The sequence below is a fragment of the Dermochelys coriacea genome, chromosome 2 (assembly GCF_009764565.3).
Source record: "Dermochelys coriacea isolate rDerCor1 chromosome 2, rDerCor1.pri.v4, whole genome shotgun sequence".
In the NCBI taxonomy this organism is placed as follows: domain Eukaryota; kingdom Metazoa; phylum Chordata; order Testudines; family Dermochelyidae; genus Dermochelys; species Dermochelys coriacea.
Genome location: NC_050069.1, coordinates 260,898,872 through 260,925,435, shown reverse-complemented (window position 1 = coordinate 260,925,435; position 26,564 = coordinate 260,898,872). Strand labels below are relative to the sequence as shown.

Genomic DNA, 26,564 nt, shown 5'->3' with positions numbered 1-26,564 from the left:
GACGACAGTTGCCGTCAGCCCCTTTCCCTGCTGTACATCCCCTTCCTCCTGGCGAGGGAAAGGGAAAGATCCTGAACCAGGAAGTGGCCAGGCTCTGAGAGCATAGGGTTGCCAAGCATCTTTTTTTGACTGGAACCGTTATAAGTCCGGTTAGCAGCGCTGTGTGGGCCCGGGGCTAAACTGCCTGCCCTGGCTCCATGTGGCTCCTGAACATGGCTGCCAGGTTCCTGCAGTTCCTAGGCGCTTGCAGTCCCTAGGGAACCACGACCAATGAAAGCTGTGGGGGCAGCGCCTGCGGGTGCAAGGGCAGCGCGCGGCGCCTCCCTGGCCACCCATGTGCCTAGGGACCACAGGAACCTGGTGTCTGCTTCCTGGGAGCCACGGTAAGCGCCACCGGGACCCAACACCCCCTCCCACACCCCAACCCCCTGCTCCAGCCTGGAGTCCCCTCCTGCACCCAAACATCCTCCCGGAACCCGCAGCCCGCAACCTCCCCCATACCTCAACTCACTGCCCCTGCCTTGAGCCCCCTCCTGAACCCCAAACCTCTCAACCTCAGCCTCACCCCAGAATCCACATCCCCAGCCAGAGCCCTCACCTCCCTGTACTCCAAGCCCCAGCCTGGAGCTCTCTCCCGTACCATGAACCCCTCATTTCTGGCCCCACCCAGAGCCTGCACCCCCAGCCCAGAGCCCATACCCCCCCAGCTCCCCAACCCGCTGCCCCAGCCCGGTGAAAGTGAGTGAGTGAGGGTGGGGGAGAGTGAGTGATGGAGGGAGGGGGGATGGAGAGAGCGAGGGGCAGGACCTTGGAGAAGTGGTGGGGCCTCGGGGAAGGGCGGGGCAGGGGTGTTCAGTTTTGTGCGATTAGAAAGTTGGCAACCCTATGAGAGCAGCAGCTTCCCGAGTAGCCAGGAGCTGGAGAGAAGCTGAATTCGAAGCAGAATCCTCAGGAACCATATGCAGAGCTGCGTGTAGACCAGGCTGTGGCTGGGTGCAAGTCTGTGTGGGACTTGGTGGGAGCAGCAGTGGCTGCGCAAGGAGCCAGTGGGGAGGGGCCCCAATGAGAGAGACTAAGTGGTCCTGGCTTAGAAACCCGCAAGCTCCTATTTGTTTGACTGGAGACTGGACTGTTGCAGGCACCCCAGGCACTATGCCTGAAGAGTCCCATCTCCACTGGACTGCCATAGGGGCCCAAACCAGAGCCGCTATTGCTCACCTGGAGCTGTGACTGTTTATTGCCTCTGTGCCAGGGTATTTGCACCCTTCCTTTTCCTAGCAGCCCTGGTAAATGACCCTTTCCCTTTGCCATGTGTCTGAGTGGTTTTTGGGACTCAGCAGAGCTAGCACCTACAGTGCTTGCCTTCAAGTGGTAGTACATTTGACATGTGACGGGCACCCTGAGGGGTTTGGCAGTCATTTAACTCCCTTGTGAAATGCTTTCTTTCCTGTAATACAAGGATGCTGTGAAAGCTTGCAGCTAGACAGCTGTCAATGACCATTATTAGCACTGACCAACCCCATCGCCATGATCACTGAGACCCCATGACCAGGAACCAATGTTGTTATAACTTTTGCTCTGGGGAAAGCCTGCATCTTTGCTGTGACAAGTGTGGATGTTAAAAATCTGTGAATTTTAAGAACTCTGTGGAAAAGGGAAAACATGAGCTCGTGTTTGAATGAGTCAAGCTACAGGTTTTTACATGAAAATGAGGAAAATCTTAATGCGCTCATTGCTATATAAGTGCAGCCTTGCAATATTATCATGAGGATTTATCAGCCCAGACACAAAAATCTCCTTGAGACCACCCTTCATGCTGTGGTTGTGACTGGGGGGAAGGGAGGAGGTTTTGCTTGCCTGACAAAGTTACTGACCTGGGGCAAACAGAAGTTTACAAGGTTGGTGTAAGTGTAGCCAGGCTGTCCAGTGGTTGAAATAAGATGCTTTAAGTATTTGTAGAGCTGGTCTCATTTTTTCTAACTTTCAAATTTTTGCCTTTTTTTTTTTCAAAATATTTTTCAAATGTTTTTCATGAAAATGTTTACTGTTTTTCAACCAGCTCTAAGTGTCTATGGGTATGTCTGCACTAAAATAAAAGACCCATGGCGTTTCTGCGGCTAGCCTGGTCAGTGGGCTTGGGCGGCAGAAATAAAAATTGCAATGTACACATTTGGGCTCGCGTAGTCATGCACTCAGCAGTCTGGGCTCTGAAACCTCATGAGGGGACTAACCAAGATTCCTTTAGCTCCTGTGGTAGGAGCCTGTGTTTTTGGAAGAAGAAGGTCCAGATCTCCATTCCCCCAAATCTCATGAGTACCTTTGACTGTCTCTTGATCCGTACGCTGCTGAGAAAACTGTGCCAGCTGATGGTAAGGATGAAAGAGGATGATTAAGTGGCATACAGAAACCAGTCGAGAGATGTAGCGCATCCCTGCAAAGATGGCTTAATAACATGGAGTACTAGGACATTGCAATAGCAAATGCTGAACACTGGGGAATTTACCAAATTGCGCAGAGACCTTGCGCAATTAATACTGACTGAGACTTAAAAGTTCGCCGCATTTGATGTGATCACAGCAGTATAGGCTCAGAGATTTACGCATCTGAATATACCTTTCTGTACTCATGCTTGCAAGGGAAAAGAACAATTCCCTGTGATGAATGCAATGTAGCAGGTGTGTGCATTATTCCATTTTCTCGCTAACCTCATTTAATCCACTTCTGTCTGCCAGTTATCACAGCAGGGCATGAAAAATGAAAAATACTCTTAAATGGTAACTTAAACAAGTGGCATATTTGAGACTCTGTTGCAAAAACTGGCAGTGCCAAGATATGTTAAAAAAGATGCTTGGGGACAGGGTGAAGCTGAGCACTCAGACTGTAGGTTTAAGAATGCAGAATTCTGCACTGTCCATTGTGTGTTTATGTTAAAGGTTCCCTTCCTGCTGCAAGACTGAAGGAAAGATCTCTGCAAAGAAATGCTACCTAAGTAGATACTAGAGAGGTGTTGTTACAGCCTTTTTTTTTGGGAAAGAAACAGCTGAAGTTCCTATAGTACATAAGCTGCAGAGTGGTCTAGTGGCCAGGGCACTGATCTGGGAAACCTGAGTGCTAGTACTTGCTCTGCCACATATCTACTCTGGGACCTTGGGCAACTCACTGTCTTTCTCTTTCCTCTCCCATCCTTTGTCTGTCTAGACTGTACTTTTCTCAGAGCGAGAATTGCCTCTTATTATGTACAGCACTTAGCACAGTGGGGTTCCAAAGAGACTTGGGGTGTCTAGATCCTACAGTAATACAAATCATTAATAGTGTATATATGCAGGGCTGTGTTAATGGACTACAAGCTCTTATAAGCCAAGTCTAAAACAAGCAGATTTTTTTTAAACTTCCCTGTTATTGCTAACATTGGTTCAGCTCTACGGGTAGTAGCAACACTGGGAGCCCTAGCGTAGACAGGGGTGCCAGCCTTTTAAGCACCATATTGAATAGGTCTGTTTTGTGCAAGATTAGATTACACATTTCCTAAAATGCCAGCAGCCCATCTACACCAGTCCTCCCTCTGTTGCTAATAACCATGGAGGTAAACTAGTCTTGGAAATGCTGGGAAATATTTCCCTATTGTAGACAGAGTCGAAATTTCAGTTTTTACCATGATAGTGGGAAGGGTAAATCGGCACCTGTGAGCATCATTTACTTTACAAAAGACACTAACATAAGGCAGTGGTTCTCTACTGGGTACGTGTACCCCTGGGGGTATGCAGAGGTCTTCCAGACAGTACATCAACTCATTTAGACATTTGCCTCATTTTACAACAGACTACATAAAAAGCACTAGTGAAGTCAGTACAAACTAAAATTTCATACAGACTTGTTTATGCTGCTCTATATACTGAAATGTAGATACAATATTTTTATTCCAATAGATTGGTAAATATATGGTAAAAATGAGAAAGTTAGCAATTTTTCAGTAGTAGTGTGCTGTGACAGTTCTGTATTTTTGTCTAAGCAAGTAGTTTTTAAGTGAGGTGAAACTTGGGGTATTTGAGACAAATCAGACTCCTGAAAGGGATGCAGTAGTCTGGAAAGGTTGTGAACCAATGACATAAGGTATTTATGAAAAGAGTAACCAGAATGAGTATTTTCAAACCTGGGTCCCTAAAATTAGACACTTAAGTAGAAAAGTCCTGATTTTTTTCCCAGAAATGTTGAGCACTTGCCACTCTCATTGACGTCAGTGTAAATGTAGATGTTCAGTGTATGTGTGCACACAGTTTTCTATTTTATCTAATCTAATTTTAGGGTTTTGTCCTGCCACCCATCATCATAGTATCTGGATGCCTTCCAAGTAAAATTAAGAGCAATTGCAAAGTCCCTGTTGGACACTACAGCATCTCTGGCACTTCTCCCTTTACGGGGTAAAAAAAAAACTACTTAGGGTATATATTGCTTGTTTTATTTGCCTGATTTATTTGTGTTAGTGTTTCAGTTTTATTTTGCAGGGTGTGTTTGAGTCACTGGGGTATCAGTGTGAAGAATTACCTTGTACAAATTTCTTCTGCAGCCTTTTAAAATTGTGCCATATTTTTAGTAGAAATCATAAAGCAGATGATGACACATGCAAGAATTTTCTGGGACGTGTGTGTCATAAAAACATGAGATGTTATCATATAATTAGTGATGTACTTACTGAGAGCAAAAAAACATCATTTGTGCAATCATTGCTTCAGTGTTAAATTAACTTTCTCTGATCCATTTCTGCACAGAATGAGGAAAGGATAATGAAGCAGTGCCATGTTATGCACTCAGATGCAGCACATTAAGTCAGCCATGGGGCAAAATCAGTCTCAGTGTTAGTATACTGAATTTCCAGCTTTACAGCTTGTCTAGTCCAGCTTTATAAATCATGCTTTCTAAAAATATATGGTAATGACTCCTACCTGGACTGGTGACTACAGAGTACCGCAACAGTGTAATGTATTAGATAAGTATCTTGGAGTACACCCATTAATGCTGCCTATATGACCCTGATACGTTAAAACTCCTTATACACTTCGTGATTACAAAAATTGAGACTTTGGAGGAGGTGTCAGGATTTTGTAGTGCCATAGATTCTGCTCGATAGAGTTACTTAGGCCGTTTCAGTAGTGTTGGTTTGCTTTGAATAGATCATGGCCCTGGTTCAGCACTGAACATAAGCAGCTGCTTGAGTCCTTCTCTATTCAGGAAACCACTTACATGCACGCTGAAGTGCTGTGCTGAGTTGGGGACTGTGTTCCCAGGCTGATTGCTCGTGTGGTGACTGTGAACGTGTTTTCTTAGCATTTCCCATTGTAAAAATCCATCTGTTTGGGAATTGCTACTGGAGCCATACTCCTCTGTTGGACTATGTATGAAATGCCTAAACTATGGGGAAAATTGAAAGGCAATTTAACCCTTTCATTTCCAGAGAGCAGAAACCCTCAATGTATAGCCATCCCCAATGGTCTGTACTGCTGAATTCCTCATTATTCACCATCCTTCACTGTCCTCCTAGCTGCTGGCACATAGCTTCTTCCTATTGCATACATGGCCCTGTGCTCTCCTATTGTCTGTCACAGAGAGCCAGCAGCTCTTCTGGGTTTCCTTGCCTGGCTTCTTAGCTCCCGACCCATTCCTCTGCACGTGTTTCAGGGTTCCAGTTCTGTGCCTTCTTTCCTCCAGCCAGCTGCTCCTGTTCCTTTCTTTCCTCCACTCCTCCTCCTGCCAGAGGTTGCCTCCCAACCTTCAGGCCCAGAAAATTAAAATCAAGAGCGAGGAGGTGAATCTGAATAAGCATAAGCATGATAGTTACACAGCCACAATTTGAGACACTGGGAATCAGGAAAACCAGAAAGTGATCAGTGGATCAGACCATGAACTAAGCCAGCTTTATGTGAGAACGCTATACCATGGAACAAGTACACGTGAAGGCATTTCCTGTCATGCATAGAGGACTGGAGCCAGTATTTTTATCAAATCCCTAGATTCTTCCCTTTTTAAAATTCCATTTTTCTTCCCTTCCTTTCTTCATGTGCATTTTATACTGTAGCTTTACTGAACATACCCACTATTTTGTAAGTTAATTTTCTTGTTTTGTTTCCCGCATTTGCCAAAATCCAAAGCTCTAATTCTTTTTTTCACAAATATCCAGGAGAGAAAAATCTTCAATAAAGGTAACAACCTTGAAAGATTTAAACTCATGATTAAATAAGCAAACAAAACTAAAGTAGAATTAAAGTACTTAATCACATAATTAAGGCTGTGTGTCTGTCATGGAGGTCACGGATTCCATGACCTTCCATGGCCTCCGGGACTTCTGCAGTAGCCAGTGTGGCTGACCCCAGGGCCACCCAAGTAGCTGGTCCCAGAGCTAGCTACTCAGGCAGCCCTGAGGACAGGCACGTGTGGCGATTAAGAATCAGCTAGAATGCAGAAGAAATGAGCTTCAGAAAAGGCAGCAGAGCTCAGGTCCTGTTCGCTGGGAGTGGTTTAAAATACTGTAAATATGAAGTATGTTGAGCCCTGTCCTGTGTATGTGTTGCAACTGAACCCAAGCCTTGTTTAGTATTAGTCTATTTACATATTAACCCTTGACTTGACTGGCTCCCTCTCCCTTCCTCCTGCACATTAAGCTCTAACCTCAGTAACTGGCCCATTATTCTCCTGCAATAGAGAAAGTATCCAGAATGAGCATCTGCAGTGCTTCCCACATGGCTCCCCAGCCTTACATTTGGGAATATTTCTGTTCTTCTAGACAACTGTCACCAACACGGCCATTTTCCTTTCGAACCACTCAGATGCTTTCCCCATCTGCAAGCTGTTAGGAGTACCAGAATACACAGACAGATCAGAACATATATACCCTGGGGAAGCCCCAGAGTACTCGAGGATGCGGACACAGGTTAAAGAAAGTAGTGGTCCAAAACAGGTGTTGAGCCTGGGAAAGGGATGGATTTGAAGGCAGCCTTCTCAATCTGAGCCATTTGTGGTTTGCCCATTAGCTTAGAAAAAGCAAAAGAGGCCAGAGTTCCATCTGTGAAGTGGCTTATTAAATATTGCTGAAGACTTCCACTAGCAGCTTGTAACATTCAGCAAACGTGAAAGTCCAGCAGAGCTCTGTTCGGTTTCTCCTGCCAAATTTTTCATGGCAGACTTTTCAACAGTTGCTTTAATTGGTCATCATTATTAATGGAACAGTACATGAATTAATAGGAGGCCACCAGGCGCCTTCAGTAAAGTCATTGTTTTCAATTAATTCCATGCAGATGATTCTATTAATTCAACTAGCTTTCTACATCACTGGCACATTAGTATGATTGCTAATTTTAATTATGTGTGTCCTCACTGAATCGGGCTCATTTGAAAACAAGGGCTTCACAGGCTCCTTATTAAAACCACAAATGTATGGATACAATGATGGGGGGAACCGGGAATGAATTAGAAGAATATGTGTGTGATATAAACATTATTATGTAAATCCTTTTTAGGGGTCTGATTCTGAGCCATTGAACTTAATGGGAGCTTTCCCCATTGATTTCAACAGCTGCAGGAAAGGCCTGTACAGAAATAGTATAGTCATTTTGCTCCCAACCCAGAGGGTATGCCAGGTAATAGTGGGTTTGCCAACTCTGGCTTCACTTTTCCTCATAAAATTTAGGTCAGTTAGATGTCTTAAATGCCTGATTGTGGCTTTACATCAGCCAGCCTGATACTCTGCCATCTATCCACCTTGAAGATGGACTGGAAGAATTTTGTGTGCGTTATGCTTGCATTTATTAGCAGTTTTGTGGGCACCGAAAATCCTTGTTAAGACACTCAGCACAGTGCTGGACATTGTAAATATAACATAGTTGGAAAAGAAGGAATCTGGATGGGAGTATAAAAAATAGGCATATTTAATGAAATAAAAAAAGTAATTAGTATTTCAACAAAGAGGGAAATAATATATTACTGGGGCTAACATGAAACATGTGCCTTCCTTCACCTCAATTGCTTTGCCTTTATGGGTATGGGTACTCAGCCAAAGCTGAGCACGGTCTGGCTTACCTGGGCGACCTTGAGTCCAACTAGTGTGGGTAACAATAGCATAAGAACATAAGAACGGCCATACTGGGTCAGACCAAAGGTCCATCTAGCCCAATATCCTGTCTTTTGACAGTGGCCAATGCCAGGTGCCCCAGAGGGAATGAACAGAACATCACCAAGTGATCCATCCCTTGTTGCCCATTCCCAGCTTCTGGCAAACAGAGGCTAGGGACACCATCCCTGCCCATCCTGGCGAAGAGCCATTGATGGACCTATCCTCCAAGAACTTATCTAGTTCTTTTTTGAATCCTGTTATAGTCTTGGCCTTCACAACATCCTCTGGCAAAGAGTTCTCACTGTGCGTTCTGTGAAAAAATTCTGACTGTGCATTCTGTTTTAAACCTGCTGCCTATTAATTTCATTTGGTGACCCCTAGTTCTTGTGTTATGAGAAGGAGTAAATAATACTTCCTTATTTACTTTCTCCATTCCAGTCATGATTTTATAGACCTCTAACATATCATAGAATATCAGGATTGGAAGGGACCTCAGGAGGTCATCTAGTCCAACCCCCTGCTTGTGGTCTGGTCCTGGTGATTTATTAATGTTTAGTTTATCAATTTGTTTACTTTATCAATTTGTTCGAAAACCTCCTCTAATGACACCTCAATCTGGGACTGTTCCTCAGATTTGTCACCTAAAAAGAATGGCTCAGGTTTGGGAATCTCCCTCACATCCTCAGCCGTGAAGACCAACGCAAAGAATTCATTTAGTTTCTCCACAATGGCCGTATCATCCTTGAGTGCTCCTTTAGTATCTCAATCATCCAGTGGCCCCACTGGTTGTTTAGCAGGCTTCCTGCTTCTGGTGTACTTAAAAAAAATGTTGCTATTACTTTTTGAGTCTTTGGCTAGCTGTACTTCAAATTCTTTTTTGGCCTTCCTAATTATATCTTTACACTGCATTTGCCAGAGTTTATGCTCCTTTCTATTTTCCTCACTAGGATTTAACTTCCACTTTTTAAAAGATGCCTTTTTGCCTTTCATTGCTTCAGTGCAGGGCTGGACTTTGGCACAGGCTAGTGAGCCAGGCTCCATGCTGGGCTTGTGTTACCCACTCTGCTCTATCATCGCTGCTCTTTTTACCTCCTGTAGCTGGATACAGGTTAGCTGGGCAGGTTAGCTGGTGCACAGCAACCTGTGTTACACATACCCTGTGTTAAACCTCCTTTTTCAGGGCTGTGAGGGAGGTGTTGCTTCCTGCTAGCCAAGCACAAGTGGTGACTAGTGTTAGGGAACTTTCTCCTCCCTTGCCTTCAGATTTCTTCTCAGCATAACATTGCCTGGAACTGCCATCTCTCCGACTTGTTTGCAGTCACAGATTGAGGGCCTTGCATTGTCCATTTATGTGCTACTTTACCCTGCTCAGCTGAGATTGCTGTGTGCCCTGCCAAGTATGTGTGTTTCATTGGGGTAGCCCAGGGTTGGATTGTCTCTTCAGGCGCATACGCGAGCAATGGCGGGTGCATAAACTACACCACACCAGGAGTAGCCCAGCAGGCAGAGTAACTAGAGCTGCATCTCTAGAGTTGCAATTCCTCCCCTGCTTCCTCCTGTTAGTGACTTACTGCTGATCTATTCAACTTGGAGTTGGGTGGGGAAAAGGGAGTCAAGGCTGTGTTCCTCCCCACCAAACTGCTCCTGGGAGCAGGGGGAGAAAGCAGACAAGTCGTGCCAGGGAGAGCCACGGTCTGGGTGGCTTGTGTAGCATTGTAAGAGGGGTTCTTATTCCCCTGCATGGGTATGCAGTCCGAGTCACTCTCTACCCCTCCGTGAGCACAGATTGCGAGCACAAAATGACGGCTAGACGATGCTGCGAGGTTGGGACACCACTGTGAGGCACAAGGACCTCAGTCTGAGTGCATATAACTTTGTCCCTCAGGTGGCTCTTGCTCATATGGAATGAGACAACTACTGTCACCAGCTAGCAGAGTTCCTCCTTTAACACGGTTCTGGTCCTGGGTTCTGTTCCCAGCCCTTGTGGTGCGTGCAGCTCTACGCTCTTAGCGTGCGGTGCGTACCGTTGGCAGCAGTGAGGAGCAGCCACGCTGGCCACCCTGCTCCTGCTCAGGTTGGCCAGGCCAGCCCTCTGTCATGACCGGGGGGAATAGCAGGGCCAAAGTTGAGTGAGTGGTGCGATCTGGTTAAAGGAGGTCTCAGAGCTGTGTTGCTCAGGATTGGCCCCGTGGCTTCTGTGCACCAGGTCACAATTCCACTCACTGATTGTACATGCCTCCCTCCCCCTCTCCATTACAACAAAGGAGCTGTGGGGCCAAACCACAATGGACGCACTGGGCAGTGGGGCAGCTAGAGCTGTTGTTCCTTGCCGCTGCCGTGGGACTGGCTCCTGCGTCAGGGCTCTCCCCCAGGGCCTGTGCAGCCTTGCACCAATTCTTGCAGCCTCTCAGGGATGGGGAGTGATGCTGCACTTGGGCAGCCTGGGGGCGAAAGCAGGGGCTGAGGGTGATACAGACTCAGCAGGCAAGGTGCTGGGGACTGCAGCTGCAGTGGGAGTGTCTCCACAGGGCTGAAGGTGTGTACCATGGGAACAGCTTCTTAGGGTGCCCCTGCCCACCCCACCATTCCACTGAGCCTGGTGGACTGGTATGAAGTGGTTCTGCAATGTCACTTGTATCAGAGAGCTTGAATTCATCGATTTCTGTGGCGAGAAAGACCTGGCCTCAGATCATCTGGTCTGATCCCTACACATAGTCTATTATTACGATAGACTTTCCCCCCCAGCTCCTCAATAGTCCTCCTCATATAGTCTCTGCTGTGATGCTACCTAAATTCCTGAAGTCTGTGGATCACCTCCTTTCTGATTCCTACCGTTCTTAGTACTGTGCAGCAGGGAAGTGTGAAGGGAGGAGAGTGCATCTAAACCTTGACTTAATTATCCTTGACTGAGAAGGAGCAGTAAAGGACATGGATATAAGGGTGGCATTAGGCAGAAGAAATGAGTAACCTAGATCACTGGATTGTCCCTGGTGCAGGGAAAGGAGAGATATAATCGCACGCCAGTCTTCTGTAATTTTAAAGGTTTCAGAGTAGCAGCTGTGTTAGTCTGTATCTGCAAAAAGAACAGGCGTACTTGTGGTACCTTAGAGACTAGCAAATTTATTAGAGCATAAGCTTTCATGGGCTACAGCCCACTTCATCAGATGGATAGACTGGAACGTATAGTAAGAAGATATATATATATACACATACAGAGAAGGTGGAAGTTGCCATACCAACTGTAAGAGGCTAATTAATTAAGATGAGCTATTATCAGCAGGAGAAAAAAACTTTTGTAGTGTTAATCAAGGTGTCCCATTTAGACAGTTGAGAAGAAGGTGTGAGGATACCTAACAAAGGGAAACAGATTCAATATGTGTAGTGACCCAGCCACTCCCAGTCTCTATTCAAACCCAAGTTAATGGTATCTAGTTTCCATATTGACAGGGTCGTACAGTTCCTGTTCCAGCCACTAGCCTGTGGATACGTATGAAGGGTGGTAAACGAAGTGGAGAGCACAGCAGCTGCATTACCAGTTAGAACAAGAGATTCCACTCTGACATAATGGTGGCAGCTTTCCTCTTAATCCTTATGTTAGACCAAGGGGGTTAATTATGCATCAGCAAATCATAGCAGCGTGCTAACAATTCTGCAGCAGGGACTGAGATGGCATTTCAGCTACAAGCCCCTGATCTCCTATTTCTTCCTAGTCCTCCCTCTGACACGTCCACTGTCATCCTGAGAAGGTATTTCCTCTGTGCCGCTATCCTGATTTCCTATGTATCTGCAAGCTGACCTAAATCCTGCACAACGGCCAATTGTCTACCCAATTTGCTGTGCTTCCTATTGACACAGAAAGGGACGTAGCTTGCCATGGCGCTTCAATTTTTTTTTTCATGTCATTCATGCACAGGGTTTTGTGATCTACCATCCGTTGCTGGATTAACCCAATTTTTTCCCCTTGGATCTCCTTGTTTCTTTTTTAAAATTTAATTTAATTATCTTTAACCCCTTGTGCCAGGCAGCAGATGCTGTCCTCCATGTACAGGTCTGTGCAGGAGCACCCGGGTGATGAGGCTAGGCCTCAGGAGATCTGGGTTCAATTCATGGCTGTGCCACAGACTTTTGGGGGCAGGTCATTTAATCTCTGAGCTTTAGTTCCCCATCTATAAAATGGTGATGATAATACTCCCTTTGGCAGTCCTGTCAGTTCAGCGGGGCAGGGTTTTTCTCTCGTTGTGTCTCTATATGACACCTAGCATACTGGGGCCCTTCTCTCAGTTGGGCCCTCTACGTGCTACTGTACTATAAATGACAGGTTTCAGAGTAGCAGCCGTGTTAGTCTGTATTCGCAAAAAGAAAATGAGTACTTGTGGCACTTTAGAGACTAACAAATGTATTTGAGCATAAGCTTTCATGATGTATCCGATGAAGTGAGCTGTAGCTCATAAAAGCTTATGCTCAAATAAATTTGTTAGTCTCTAAGGTGCCACAAGTCCTCCTTTTCTTTGTACTATAAATAACAATCACATTCAATGCAATTGTAATAAATGAGAGCACCTGTTGCATGTATCTGGGAACAGAACTCCCTCTGTACTATTATGATTGACTTTACTTCATTCCCTTTCTCTTGTTCTGCCCTGCCATCTCTATACAATCTATTTATTCCCCTGATGCTTGCTACCTCGTGCTAATCGGTCACTACTATTTCTCATCTTTTTCTGCCCTGGCTATGCATGTTGCATTGTCTTTCCGCTCCTGTGACTTTCCATGGAGCAGTGTTTGAATTTTTAAAAACGCCAGTGCTTCTGAACCTCTGGGGACATAAACGCCATGCCTTCAATAAAGGAATAAAAATATTCAGCGCCCCAGCTTGTGTCTCACATACATATATTTTAAAAGACTGTGCTGCTTTTAAAAACGTTTATCACTCTAAATACACAGCAGGTTCTGTAAAGATCCTAACTGCGACATTCTCCAGCAGATTGTGAGTGTGCAACACATGCTACCGAAACTCCATTCCCCGAAATGCATTCTCAGTCTTGTTAAGGCCCAGCTGTTGCTAAATTCTTGTTCACATGCTCAACTTAAAGCATGTGAGTGGCCCTTCTGATGTCATTGGAGCTACTCAGCATGGTTAAAGTTAGGCATGATCAGAGCCTTAATCATGCTCATGCACTCTTGATGATATTGTTTAGTTAGTTCATTATGATTTGTACTGGGCTAGCACCCAGGAAGAGGAAGGATCAGAGATTCAGTATGCTACTCACAAGGATAGTCTTTGCCCCAGAACTTTATGGTCTGGGTCACAGAGCTGACTACACTGACTCTACTTTATGGTCTGAGAGGCAGCAGGTGGACAAAGTGGACAGGCAGGTGGGGAGGATGAGGTAACAGTGAAGAGTTTACCAGAAAAAAATGGAAGTCTCCGCACATTGTTTGTCTTGTGTTCATGTGGGTGCTTGCTTTCTCCGTCTTCCCCACCACACTACAATTCCAGGCATGCCCACTCATGCTTTTTCTCTCTACAGATCCCTGCACCAACTTTTCATTCGGTACGCATCCTTTCTTAACAGGATGTGTTTTGAAAATAGAGAGGGGAGAAGTCTCACTATTTTATGTTTTTGTGGGTGCATCGGATAGCCCCAGTCATGGGTCGGGACCCCTCTGTGCTAGGTGCTGTACAAACAGAACAAAGACATTCCCTGACCAGAAGAGCTTGCAATCTAAGTATAAGAGTATGTCTACACTTAAATTGCTACAATGGCACAGCTGTGCAACTGTAGCACTTTAGTGTAGACACTATGTATGCCGCTGGGAAGGGTTCTCCCATCAGTGTAGGTAATCTACCAGACCGAGAGGCAGTAGCTAGGTCAATGGAAGAATTCTTCCATGGACCTAGTATTGTCTACACCGGAGGATTAGGTCAGAATAGCTGCGTCTCTCAGGGATGCGGATTTTTTCACATCCCAGAGACACATAGCTATGCCCATGTAAGTTCCAGTTTAGACCAGCCCAGAGACAATCAACAGGTCGATACAGGCGGGCAGACAGAAGAGAACTAGGAAAATGAGATGACACTGATGGACATTATAGGGAGTGGTCTTAGCACCCCAGCTGTCTAACAATTGTCGGGTTTTTTGTTGCAGGCATCTTGGGAAAGGAGTTTTAAGAAGGATTTTAAGAGGGAAATGAGGTGGCTTTGTGGATGGTTCTGGGGAGCTCCTCCCAAGCCTGAGACACAGCATGGGAGAAAGCACAAAGGTGTTTGTTTGAAGGTTTAACAAGTGGGCATTGAAGGCTGGCATTGTTGGCTGATCAGAGGCAGGAATCAATGTTTCAGTAGCGTGTGAGAAGTGATAGGTAGCTTGAGATAGGCTGTGGAGGGTCTCAAAAATAAAGGCAAGTAGCTTGTGTTTGTTCAACTGATTCTTTAATTTGTTTGAATTATTACCATGGCCAGCTATTCAAATGGCTTTTCATTTTGTACTTCCCTCGGTAGTTTTCATATAGAATCATAGACATGTTTCACTGGAAGGGATCTCAAGAAGTCCACCCCCTAGCTGAAGCAGGATTAATGCAAATGTGCTACTGACACATGCCACAACTTACCAAAGACAAACAATGAAGATTTGTGGTGTATAATAACTCATATCTTTGCCCCCTTCCCCTGTTAGGAGCATCAGATGCCTGCGAAATATTATCCACTGGAACCTGATCACCACATTCATACTGAGGAATGTGATGTGGTTCCTGCTTCAGATGATTGATCATAACATACATGAAAGCAATGAGGTATGTAATGTGGCTGTGGTATCCACTTGTCATGGGTATAGGTAAAAATATGAATTATTTATTTAGATGTATAAAAATACTACAGAGGGTAGTATCCATATGCTCTCTGCACCCTTAAAATAACTTTAAAAAGATTGAGTGCATAAAAAACATGTGTTGATTAGATAAATATTCATATCTTTCCACTGTTGGTTACCTTGATGTTCAGTAACTTCATATAGTGCATTATGGTCTAAGGGAATGTAATACAATCTAGTGCATTGAAAACAGATTACGGAGACCAGTATACCCTGTCCATCTGTCTATCCCATTATATTGAAGCATTGATGCCTCTAATGAGTAAAGTGATTTTGTATTTACTCCTGTGTCTTTAGCAAATTATCTCATACCCTGGCTCATGCAAAAATCTGCATTAAATTCAGACATTGTCATGACCGTAAGTGATGTGACATTTATCAGCTTGGTCATTCGGGGCCTGATTCTCCTCTCGTGACTGACTTTGAGAAGGACTTTAATCTTTGGAATCAATGGGATGATTGCAGAGTTAGGAGTCATTCAATGTGAACAAGAGTAGGAGTATTGAGCCCTTGAATGATAATAATGTGTAGCTCTTTTATGGGGATTTTCATCAAAGTGCTTTATAAAAGAGGTTGGTATCATTCTCCCCATGTTACAGTAAGGCTTGGAACACTGGAAAAGTTCTGGAATCCTGGAAGAAAAATAATGTGCCAATATTTTAAAAGAGTAAACAGGATGACCCAGGGAATTATAGGCCTGTCAGTCTGATGGGGATCCCGGGCAAGATAATGGAGCAGCTGATGTGGAACTTGATTAATATAGAATGAAAGGAGGGTAATATTATTGATGCCAGTCAACTTCTCTTTGATGAGACTACAAGTTTAGTTGATAAAGGTAACAGTGTTGGTATAATATACTTAGACTGCTGGAAAGCATTTCACTGGATACGTCTGACATTTTGATTAAAAAAACTAGAAAGATAAAATTAACATGGCACACATTAAATGGTTTAAAAACTAGCTAAATGATAGGCCTCAAAACATAATTGTAAATGGGGAATCATCATCAAACAGGTGTATTTCTAGTGGGGTCCTGCAGGGGTCAGTTCTTGGCTCTATGCCATTTAAAATTTTTATGAATGATCTGGAAGAAAACATAAAATAAAGTTTGCAGATGACATAAAAATTGGGGGAAGTGGTAAAAACGAAGAGGAGAGGTCACTGATAGAGAGCGATCTGAATCACTTGATAAGCTGGGCTCAAGCAAACAGTGTGTTTAAGATGGGTGAATATACACATCTCAGAAGAAAGAATGTAGGTCATACTTACAGGATGAGGGACTCTATCCTGGAAAGCAGTGACAATGAAAAGGTTCTGGGGGTCATAGAGGATAATCAGCTGAACATGAGCTCCCAGTGTGATGCTGTGGCCAAAAGAGAAAATGCAATCCTTGCATTCATGAAGAGGGGAGTATCAAGTGGGAGTAGAGAAGTTATTTTACTTCTGTATTTGGCACTGGTAGAACCACTGCTGGAATCCTGTGTGCAGTTTTGGGGCCCACAAATCAAGAAGGATGTTGATATATTGGAAATGGTTCAAAGAAGAGACACACAAATGATTAAAGGATTAGAAACCATGCTTTTATAGTAATAAATTCAAACAACTCAATCTATTTAACTTAACAAAGAGGGTTAAAGGGTGAGTTGATTACCATCTATAACTCCAACATGGGGAACAAATATTTAATAATCTCTTCAATTTAGCAGAGAAAGGTATTATACAATCCAATGTCTGGAAGTTAAAGTGAGACAAATTCAGGTTGGAACTAAGATGTACATTTTTAATGGTGAGAGTAATTAACCATTGGAACAACTTAGAAACAGTTGTGGTGGATTCTCCATCACAGACAATTTTTAAATCAAGATTGGATGTTTTTCTAAAAGATTTGCTCTAGGAATTATTTTGGGGCCGTTCTCTGCACTGTGTTAGACAGGAGATCAGACTCAGTGATCACAATGGTCCCTTCTGTTTTTGGAATTTGAATTTTGACTTCATGGGAGTAGAGTTCGTCCAATGCGGAGTGATTTAAAAACAACAAATCACCCAGGGTTTAAAATACACTCGTATATTTTTGTTCTAGCCCTGGTGTCGGTGTATTACAACAATCTACAATTATTTTGTGGTGACCAATTTCTTCTGGATGTTTGTGGAAGGCTGCTATTTACACACTGCGATAGTGATGACTTACTCCACAGATAAGCTGAGGAAATGGGTCTTCCTCTTCATAGGATGGTGTAAGTGCCGTGTGCTTAAAAACTATTGTACTGTATGACTGTCAGCGTTAAAGACGCGATATAACCAAGATTGACACACACAAAAATCTGAGAGAAGTGATATTTTTGTCATTCAGAGCTCACCCCATTTAACAAATGCAAATATCAGAGCAGGTTGAGTTAAATGTTGATATTTAAATATACTTTAATGAGACAGCTCAACACGGGCCAATGAGTGAAAGGTTATGGCTGAGGTCTGCGACTTTTACTCGGATCATTGTGATTTTATTCCCAACCATGGCTGGGGTGAAGGCAGGAGCATCAGGTGCCATGTGCATGACTCAGCAATTTCAGGCTGCAGCAGTTCACAGTGGTTTTGCTTCAGGTTGATCAACCATCCCTAAATTGTCTCTTCAGTGTGTATTTGTTTAACACCACAGTGGGCTCAGCATAGCAGGAAACAGGAGACATTGTCCCTGACCTTATGGGCGGTTAAGGTTTCTTCCCCACTCTGAACTTTAGGGTACATGAAAGACCCCCTAAGCTTATTCTTACCAGCTTAGGTTAAAACTTCCCCAAGGCACAGATTTCTTTCTTGCCTTGGAAACCAGCTTAGTTAAAACCCTGATATGCTGCCACCACCAAGCGATTTAAACAAAGAACAGGGAAAGAGCCCACTTGGAGACGTCTTCCCCCAAAATATCCCCCCAAGCCCCACACACCCCCTTTCCTGGGGAAGGCTTGATAATAATATCCTCACCAATTGGGTATTGGTGAACACAGACCCAAACCCTTGGATTTTAAGAACAATGACAAATTAATCAGGTTCTTAAAAGAATTTTATTTAAAGAAAAAGGTAAAAGGATCACCTCATAAAATCAGGATGGTAAATACTTTACAGGGTAATTAGATTTAAAACATAGAGAATCCCTTTAGGCAAAACCTTAAGTTACAAAAAGACACAAAAACAGGAATATACATTCCATTCAGCAGAGCGAATTTTACAAGCCAAAAAAACAAAAGAAAATTTAACGCATTTTGTAGCTAGATTACTTACTAACTTTACAGGAGTTGGGAGGCTAGCATCCTTGATCTGTTCCCGGCAAAGGTATTACACAGACAGACAGACAAAAGCCTTTTCCCCCCGCCTCCAGATTTGAAAGAATCTTGTCCCCTCATTGGCCATTTTGGTCAGGTGCCAGCAGAGTTACCTTAGCTTCTTAACCCTTTACAGGTGAAAGGATTTTGCCTCTGGCCAGGAGGGATTTTATAGCACTATATACAGAAAGATAGTTACCCTTCCCTTTATATTTATGACACAGGCCCTTACAGCCTTAAGACAGATGCAACAAAACGGACACAAGGAAAAACATTTCAGCATGGAGTTAATTGAGCCTCTTTCCATACAGGAACAATGTTTCAGCTGCATTTGAGGTCACTAGGGGCTAGATTGTCTTTCTAAAACACAGCCTTTAATAAAGGGTGGCATGTGCCTGTGCAACCCCAGGAGATGCACGGGGAAGGAAATGTGGCTCCTAGCTTGTTCCCAGGAATTAGTAATCTATGGGTGTCCTAATTAAATTACTACCCCCAGCTCAGCTATGCTGGCCAGAGCATGAGGTGGCCTGGCCACTGCCAATCCTCCTACCCCACCCACACCGCTGATCAAGCAGTGCCCTAACTGCTTTGTGACTGGATCACAGGTCCAAGTAGCTTGCCTGGTCCATGACTGTAGTCCTGAGACATCTAGATCTCTGACTGCAACTGCGCAAGTGCCACATATTGAGCACACCCTTCCTCTCACCCCTTTGGATCCTTTCCTGTGCCAGTCACTCTGCCCTACTTTCTGCTTCGTCTCTGGCAAATCTCACGTCCAGTTCTCTGATCTCCACCGAGGCTTTGGCCAGGAATAGAGAAAGGTCCTTATCCAGTAACAAGGGCATGTACGCTTCCATCCCATCCCATTCCATCCCCGTGACAACGGAAAGCACAATGTCTTCTTGAGTCATTGAATAAGGAGAATCTGTCTTCTCAGGAGGGCAGGGCAGATCTCCAGAATCACAGCTCAAAGCATAGTTTGATCTTTACGTGTGCACCTTAATCCCATCCCTGCTGGCTTCCACTGCAAAGTCTACGCCACGATGTCTCTCTACATTGGCCACAGCCTACTGAAATCTCAGGATTTTGAAGGTCAATGTGGATCTTGTGACCGGGCAAGGCCAGATGGCTATAAAAAAGTAGTGGGAGATAGATATATTAGCTCCAGGCTAAACAATCCCTGGTACCAGGTTAAGTGAAATGGAAGCTGCTCCAGGTCAATTAAGACACCTGGGGCCAATTAAGAACTTTCCAGAAGGCAGGGAGAAGGCTAGGTTGATTGGGACACCTGAGGCCAATCAGGGGCTGGCTGAAACTAGTTAAAAGCCTCCCAGTCAGTCAGGTGGGTGTGCATGTCAGGAGCTGTGGGAAGAAGTTGTGCTATTGGAGAGGCTGAGTAGTACACACCATATCAGGCACAAGGAAGGAGGCCCTGAGGTAAGGGTGAAGTGGAGCTTGAAGAAGTGAGGGCTGCTGTGGGGGAAGTGCCCAGGGAATTGTACATGTCATGTTTCTAAAAGGTCAGCTACCATAGCTGATAGGGTCCCTGGGCTGAAGGGATAGGGCTGATAGGGCTATTAGGATCCCTGGGCTGAAGCCCGGAGTAGAGGGTGGGCCCGGGCTCCCCCCTCCCCACCTTTGCCCCCTGATTAATCACTGAGACTGGGAGACAACAGAGACTGTGCAAGGAAGGATAACTTCTCCTCACCTTCCTCGCTGGCTTATGATGAAAATGGCTCAGTAGACTGTGACCCTTGTCTCTAGAGGAAAAAGGGTTACATGGAGGGTCACAGTGAGCCTCTGAGGCTAGCAAAATCCGCCAGGAAACACGGGACCCACGGAGGCAAGGACAGAGCTTTGTCACAAGCTATAGACCTCAATTCAGCAAAGCACATAAGCATGTACCTGAATCGCATTCACTTCCATGGGAATTAAGAACATGCTTTGCCTTGGAAAGGCTGACCTGGAGTGCAGTGCAATGCTGACCTGGTAGCCAGCACACTGGGTGGCCCTGGAGATGCCTTTTTGCCTGATTTACCAGGGATGTTTGACTGAGAGAAGCCCATTTGAAAGCAATGTACAAATCAGGTTGGAAAATGCTCCTGATTCTACTCTCCCTTACACGGGTGTGACTCCAGAGTTCACTCCCTGGAATCTCAGGGAGCATGGACACATGAGGTGAGTGAGAGTGAGAGGAGAGCTAGTCCTAGCATGACATTACTGTGGTCCAGCTGTGTTACTGGGCTGGGTTCTGAGTTGCTCCCACTAAGAGCTGGGTTCAGCTGAGGATAAGAAGGGTCACAAATCAGCTGCTTGCTCCTCCGATATTGCAGCTCTTTTTGTCCCCCTCCTGTCCCGCATAGGTCAGAGGAGCCGCAGAGCTGCTGTAAACTGTGCCAGCTCCTCCAAGAATCTTTCCTGGAACCAAGGGGTCACTGGAGCATAAGATGCTTCAGCTATGTTCCCTTTTCCCTGGGAACCTGCTTTGGGAGGGGAGTGGCACAGAGCTGACTACACTGACTCTACACCCCCTTGGAATTCCCTCTATGTGATGGGAATTCTCCACCAGCCAGCTACTCAGCAGCTTATGCCAAGGGACTGGTACAAAATAAACATTGTGAAGATGAGGATCTGGCCCACTGAGCAGGAGTGAAAGCAGAGGCAACAGCACGGCAGGGACAGGAAGCTTACAGATGTACCCAGCCACATGCAAGGAGATTAAATTTGCGTGAGCAATGGTGCATCTGCCTTAATGCATTCCAGGTTAGTGGGAGAAAGACATGCATATCAAACACGTGGGCTTAATGGGATTTCAGAATCATTTATTTTAAAAAAGCCACCAACAGGACACATGGTGTGTTGGAGGTCATGGAACACACCAGTGGAGCTGGGAGAAATTGCATTCTTCAGAGACTGCCAGAATAACATCTGAACTGGTCAAGAGTTAAACCTCGAGAGAATTCCTCCACATTGCCCCCTACCTTGGGATGGTTAATTTCAGAACTTCCCACCCAATCCATATGGTGCAGCAGAACCATAAGGAGACTGCAGCCTGGTAATACAACTCAGATAATAAACCCCCTAGAAAGCTCAACCTGCCTTTAAGGTATTGTGCGGAATGAAGAAAACGTTTTAGGATTCACCCAGAATCTCCTACTGTTTCTTAAGTAGCTTTTTAATTTTTTCTGTAATTGTTTTAATAATCTGCCTCTTATAGAACTATGGCACTAAAGCTGTGAAAAGATTTCATCTTGTTAGGACTTCTATTTCTTTTACATAAAACTAGTTAGCAGATGTATGAGGTCAATAGCCCATGGCCAAAGGCAAGTGTCAACATTATTTCTTATACTCCCCACCCCCAGCACACACACACTGACTGACAGTGTTCTATGTGTGTGTGGATTGTGACTTTTGATCTTTTTTTTTTTAGGTATTCCTTGCCCAATCATTGTTGCCTGGGCCATTGGCAAGCTCTATTATGAAAATGAACAGTAAGTAATGTTAACGATTTTATTTATGTGTGTCTACATAAACAAGATACCAGACAGCATAGACATATCCAATGCCGGAAGAAATTGTGCTAAAAGTTACATAGACTATGGAGATGAAAACTAACAGATTGGCTGTCTCATTCCCATTGATCTTCAGAATTGACAACTTCAGAAAGTTCCAAGATCAGCTTGAGTGAACACCCCAAAGTTCAAAGGCTTATCTAAAACTCCTGGACCAAATCACAAAATCCTTCCTGAATAGCTTTTATTCAGGCAAAACTCCTCCAGTGGGACTGGGTTAAAAATTCCTGAGTGAAGGATTTGGCCTCTTGAGATCACAGAACTGGGTTGTAAAGCTTCCAAGAACAGTCTTCGTAGTATTGCAGCTTCATCATATTAAACAAAGGGCCCACATACTGACTTTGATCCCGCGCAGCGCAGGTGTTCTACATATAAGGACAAGGTAAAATGTGACGGGCAGAGCATGAAGCATAAGGGAATCTGATTTTACACTGAGAGCAATTGTACAGAGCCACCAAGTAGCAGAAATAATTCTGCTACATTAACAAATAGGGATCATGCTTAAGCTCCTTGTCCTCACAGACGCACCCATTCCCTGCCCATGCTCCATTCCTTTTTGCCCCGTATGCTAGCAAATAAGGCAGTGGCCACACAAGAGGGTTGCATTAGTATCACTCAGTATGGAGGATGATACCTAGTGCTTAGCCTTTCTTGCACCCTGATATAGCTAGCTTCCATTCACATTTGCACTGGCGAACAATAACCTTGCACAACCTGCTATGCCCCATGAACAGACTTTTGAGATCAATGCCAAATCATTTTATATTGGGCAAGACCGCAAAGCATCCAGTCATCTGCCCATCCTACTAGTATCCGGAAATGCTTATGAGCTGGAGCGTGAAATATTTTGTAATGTCAGGCACTCATCAGAGAGGCCGAGGATACATGAACTTCTGCACTCTACCAGAGACTGAGATATCAGGGGCACCACGGGTGCTGTTCTCCAGAAGATCTTACCCATACAATCATACAGATACAATAAAGCTCATAGAAATGAATAGCTGATAAGGAAATAAAGCTGTTCTTTTCTTCACATTTATATTAATGTTATACAGAGGATAAGACTTAGCATACTTTAATGAACTAAAACAAAAGCAAGAGATGAATTGTTTGCCAGTGCTTTGCTGATTGCTATAAATATGCACACATTTTCTAGGATATTACGTTTGTTTAATCAGGTGGTATATCTAATAATGCCTACTAAACAGAAAAATTAAAGCACAGATCTAAACGTTTTTTAATCAAAAGTCTACTTAACTCTAACTCCTTCTAGATGAGTCAGCCCAAATGTTCGGATTAAATTCTGTTTGTGACAGCTCCAGAAGTCTTTCCATGTGCCAAAAAGATACAGAAATAATGGCTGAAATGTGAACTATATATATCTGTGCCAATGTAAGGCTAAGAGTAAAACTTGATTCTTGTTTCTGAGAAACTAAGTGGAATCAGCTCTGCCAAGCCAGGCTAACTCTTATGATTACATGGGATATGCTCAGCCTATTCAGACATAGAGAAATAACATGCGACTTCTTCCATGTGATCTAACCTAACAAACCAAATTCAGATGTGAACTACAGAACAAACAGCAGCCTCCAAAAATATTCAGATGGCCAGGGGGGGAATCTCCAAAAGTTCCTATGGACTGTTCAAAGTCAAGGACAAAATGTGACCATATTGCTATTAGTTTGGGGAAGCAATTTGAAATACAACCAAGGCAGATTGGAAGTACTTTTGTGGTTCAAGCTATATAGCTCTAAAGATAAAATCAATAAGATTGCAGCCACAAGGAAGAATAGATATGCTTAAATAATGAATGATTCCATTAAACCAAATGAAAAGCTCCTGATTTCACCTGCATTAGAACCTTTGATCAATATAGGGAAAAATCTAATTTAGGATTATTGAGAACATCTTGTCCAGTGGTTAGCTCTGTGGTAGAATTTGGCTACCCTCCAGAAGAGAAGTACTTTTTGCACCCTGTAAAAACAATCAACAAGTGATGAAGAGCTACTTCTATTGCAATTTCAGAGATGGACAATCTGTAAGGATAAAAGCAGTAATAAAAGTCTCATTAACAATGATGAAAGGACAGTGATATTTGAGTTATGTAAAGTCCTATCAGGGAAGCATGGGGGAATATTAATTAGCATTATTCAGTGTGCAGGTGTTCCAATTTCTTTCATCTTAACGAAATCTACTTCAATGGCTTGTCCTCCCCGACATTGAAAAAGCTTTTGTTTGTTCTTGGAGGAGGCTGGAAGGAGGCGGGGAATGGGTGGAATGCATATGTTGTTTTAGCAGTTTTTTCATGGCTCTCCACTACAGATATAATTGCCATACACACCCTATCGAAAAACCCAAATCAACAAATAATAACTTTCCTGGGATTAGGAGGTGGAGGTTCCAAGGTGGGTTGTTTGTTTGTTGTAAAAAAAAAAAAGCTATGTGGCTTTCATTTGAGGATTGGGGCCTTAGTTTGTATTTAAAGGGAGAAAGTCTAGGTCACTGAATTATATCAGTTGCATTGCTATATGTCACCTGATATCCACTTAATTATAAATTCTTTGGGGCAGGAATTGTCTTTTTGTTCTGTATTTTCACAGCACCTATCACAGAGGGGTCCTGATCAGTGAATGGGGATCCTAGATACTACCTCAGTGTAGATAATGCTTTTATTCTATGAAATATGAATTCTACACTAGAATAGATGTATTGGTTCCAAAGAACTGGACCAGTTGCATCAACAATAACTTCTTCCCCCAAAATCTCAGGGCATTAGCTGCTGGCTCTCCAGAGGCTGCTCCTTGGTCTTGGAGTTCCTTCATATTCCTCAGTCAAACTCATTATTAATCCCACTGGGATTCCTCAGCTAGCACAGCCTGCTTTCCAGAAGGTCCTTTCCTGAAGGTCTCAGTTCTTTTTCCTTGGTAGGTTCCCCAAACTCCTCCAGGTCTTGGCAGCTTCACTGAAACTCTTATGACAGGTTTCAGAGTAGCAGCCGTGTTCGTCTGTATTCGCAAAAAGAAAAGGAGTACTTGTGGCACCTTAGAGACTAACAAATTTATTAGAGCATAAGCTTTCGTGAGCTACATCCGATGAAGTGAGCTGTAGCTCACGAAAGCTTATGCTCTAATAAATTTGTTAGTCTCTAAGGTGCCACAAGTACTCCTTTTCTTTTTGTGAAACTCTTACGTTTCCTTTCCTTGATATATCCCACGATACCCTTCTCTGTCCCACACTGCTCCAGCAAGTCATTCTTTTTGTCTTCCATGTCATTTTTGAGGGGAGTGAGAGGTCTCACTTCTAGTTGGATAATAATTTGGGCAGCAAGAAACAGCTCTTTCCAATTGCTTCTCTCAGTGTCAAATTTTGGAAATGTTTTTGCAAGTAGTTATCAGGTTGCACAAAGCTATATTGTGTGCAACCAGGAATAACATTTTAATAATTTATCAGACAACTTAGTGCAAATGATTCAAAATGATCTCATTCAATCTGATTTTATTGTGGATATCAAGCTGAGAAAAGGCAAGTAATTGTAGGACAGCATGAATTCTGGCATTTGAGAACTATCTCACCTGTTACATTTTGTAATGTATCTCTAATAAGAAAATGTTCTTCTCGATGTGTGCCACGAATGCTGTGCCATCGAAAAATGTATTCTCTTAGCCTAGGAGTCATTAGCAGGCCTCCCCCATATTAGAGAAGATTTTTTTGCCACTGTAGTTCTTAAAGTAATTCTGCTTGAACCATGCTTTCCTTCAAACCTGGTCATTTGTCTCATTTGCCTGTTATTTCTTTCTTGTCTCCTGGACTATGAGCTCCTCGGGTTAGAATCATAGAACCACAGGGTTAGACGGGACCACAAGGGCCATCTAGTCTAACTCCCTGCCAAGATGCAGGGTAGAGATTGTTATTTACTATATGACTGTTTTGTACTATATGATTGGGGCCCCAACCTGGATCTGTCTCTGTCATCTAGATTGTAAACTCCTTGGGGGCTGGGAATGTCTTTATTTTTATGTCTTGGGTAGGACCAAGCACATTGTCTGTGCTTTACACATAATGAGATGTTGCAAGGCACCATGGCCATACACCAATTGACAATGTGGCCATCTATGAAATCACTATAGCAAAAGGGAATAGAAGTCATAACTCTGAACTCCAAAAAGAACACATCACTTGACTTGGGTTACAAACTCCCGTTACCCATGTAGGAGACCTTAAAGGGCTTGTAGCACATTGAGGTCAGGGTTCAAGATGTCATACCCTCTTGTATGTTAGTCACTGGAAACAGGAACTGGGCTACTTGGATTCCATCCACTAAAAGGTATACACAAAAGCCAGTCTATGGCAGTATGAAAGCACAGGTTTAGTTTGCCATGTATCAGAGAAAGAAATGAGTTGTTCGTCATTAACATAGGATTGGAAGTGAGCTCCTGGGTCATTGAGACCAGTCCCTTGCTATCTAAGGCAATCCTGTCACATAATCATATAACAGAAATGAAGACAAAATAAACCCTCTGCAACAATAAACCCTCTGCAGTACGTGACTCTGGTTCATTGAACTTCTGTTAACTCCCATTGCCTTTTAACTCAAGTTCAGTGAATTTCCCTGGGATAATATTGGATAAGAATGCTTGTCAGAAAGCTAGCTTTAAATGGGTATCTCTCTGTTGCGCTCTGTGGTTGGAAACCTTGCCTGTTCAAGACC

At 43.8% G+C, this 26,564-nt stretch overlaps 1 protein-coding gene across 2 annotated transcripts in view; it reads left to right on the top strand.

Moving 5' to 3' along the window:
• CRHR2 (corticotropin releasing hormone receptor 2) overlaps nucleotides 1-26,564 on the top strand; it is a 253,077-nt gene that overhangs the window by 163,451 nt on the left and 63,062 nt on the right. For both annotated transcript variants that reach the window (XM_038390646.2, XM_038390647.2), the window contains 3 exons: nucleotides 14,779-14,896; nucleotides 17,054-17,207; nucleotides 21,715-21,775. In XM_038390646.2, coding sequence (XP_038246574.1) covers nucleotides 14,779-14,896; nucleotides 17,054-17,207; nucleotides 21,715-21,775 — 333 coding nt within the window. The remainder of the gene's footprint in view (nucleotides 1-14,778; nucleotides 14,897-17,053; nucleotides 17,208-21,714; nucleotides 21,776-26,564) is intronic.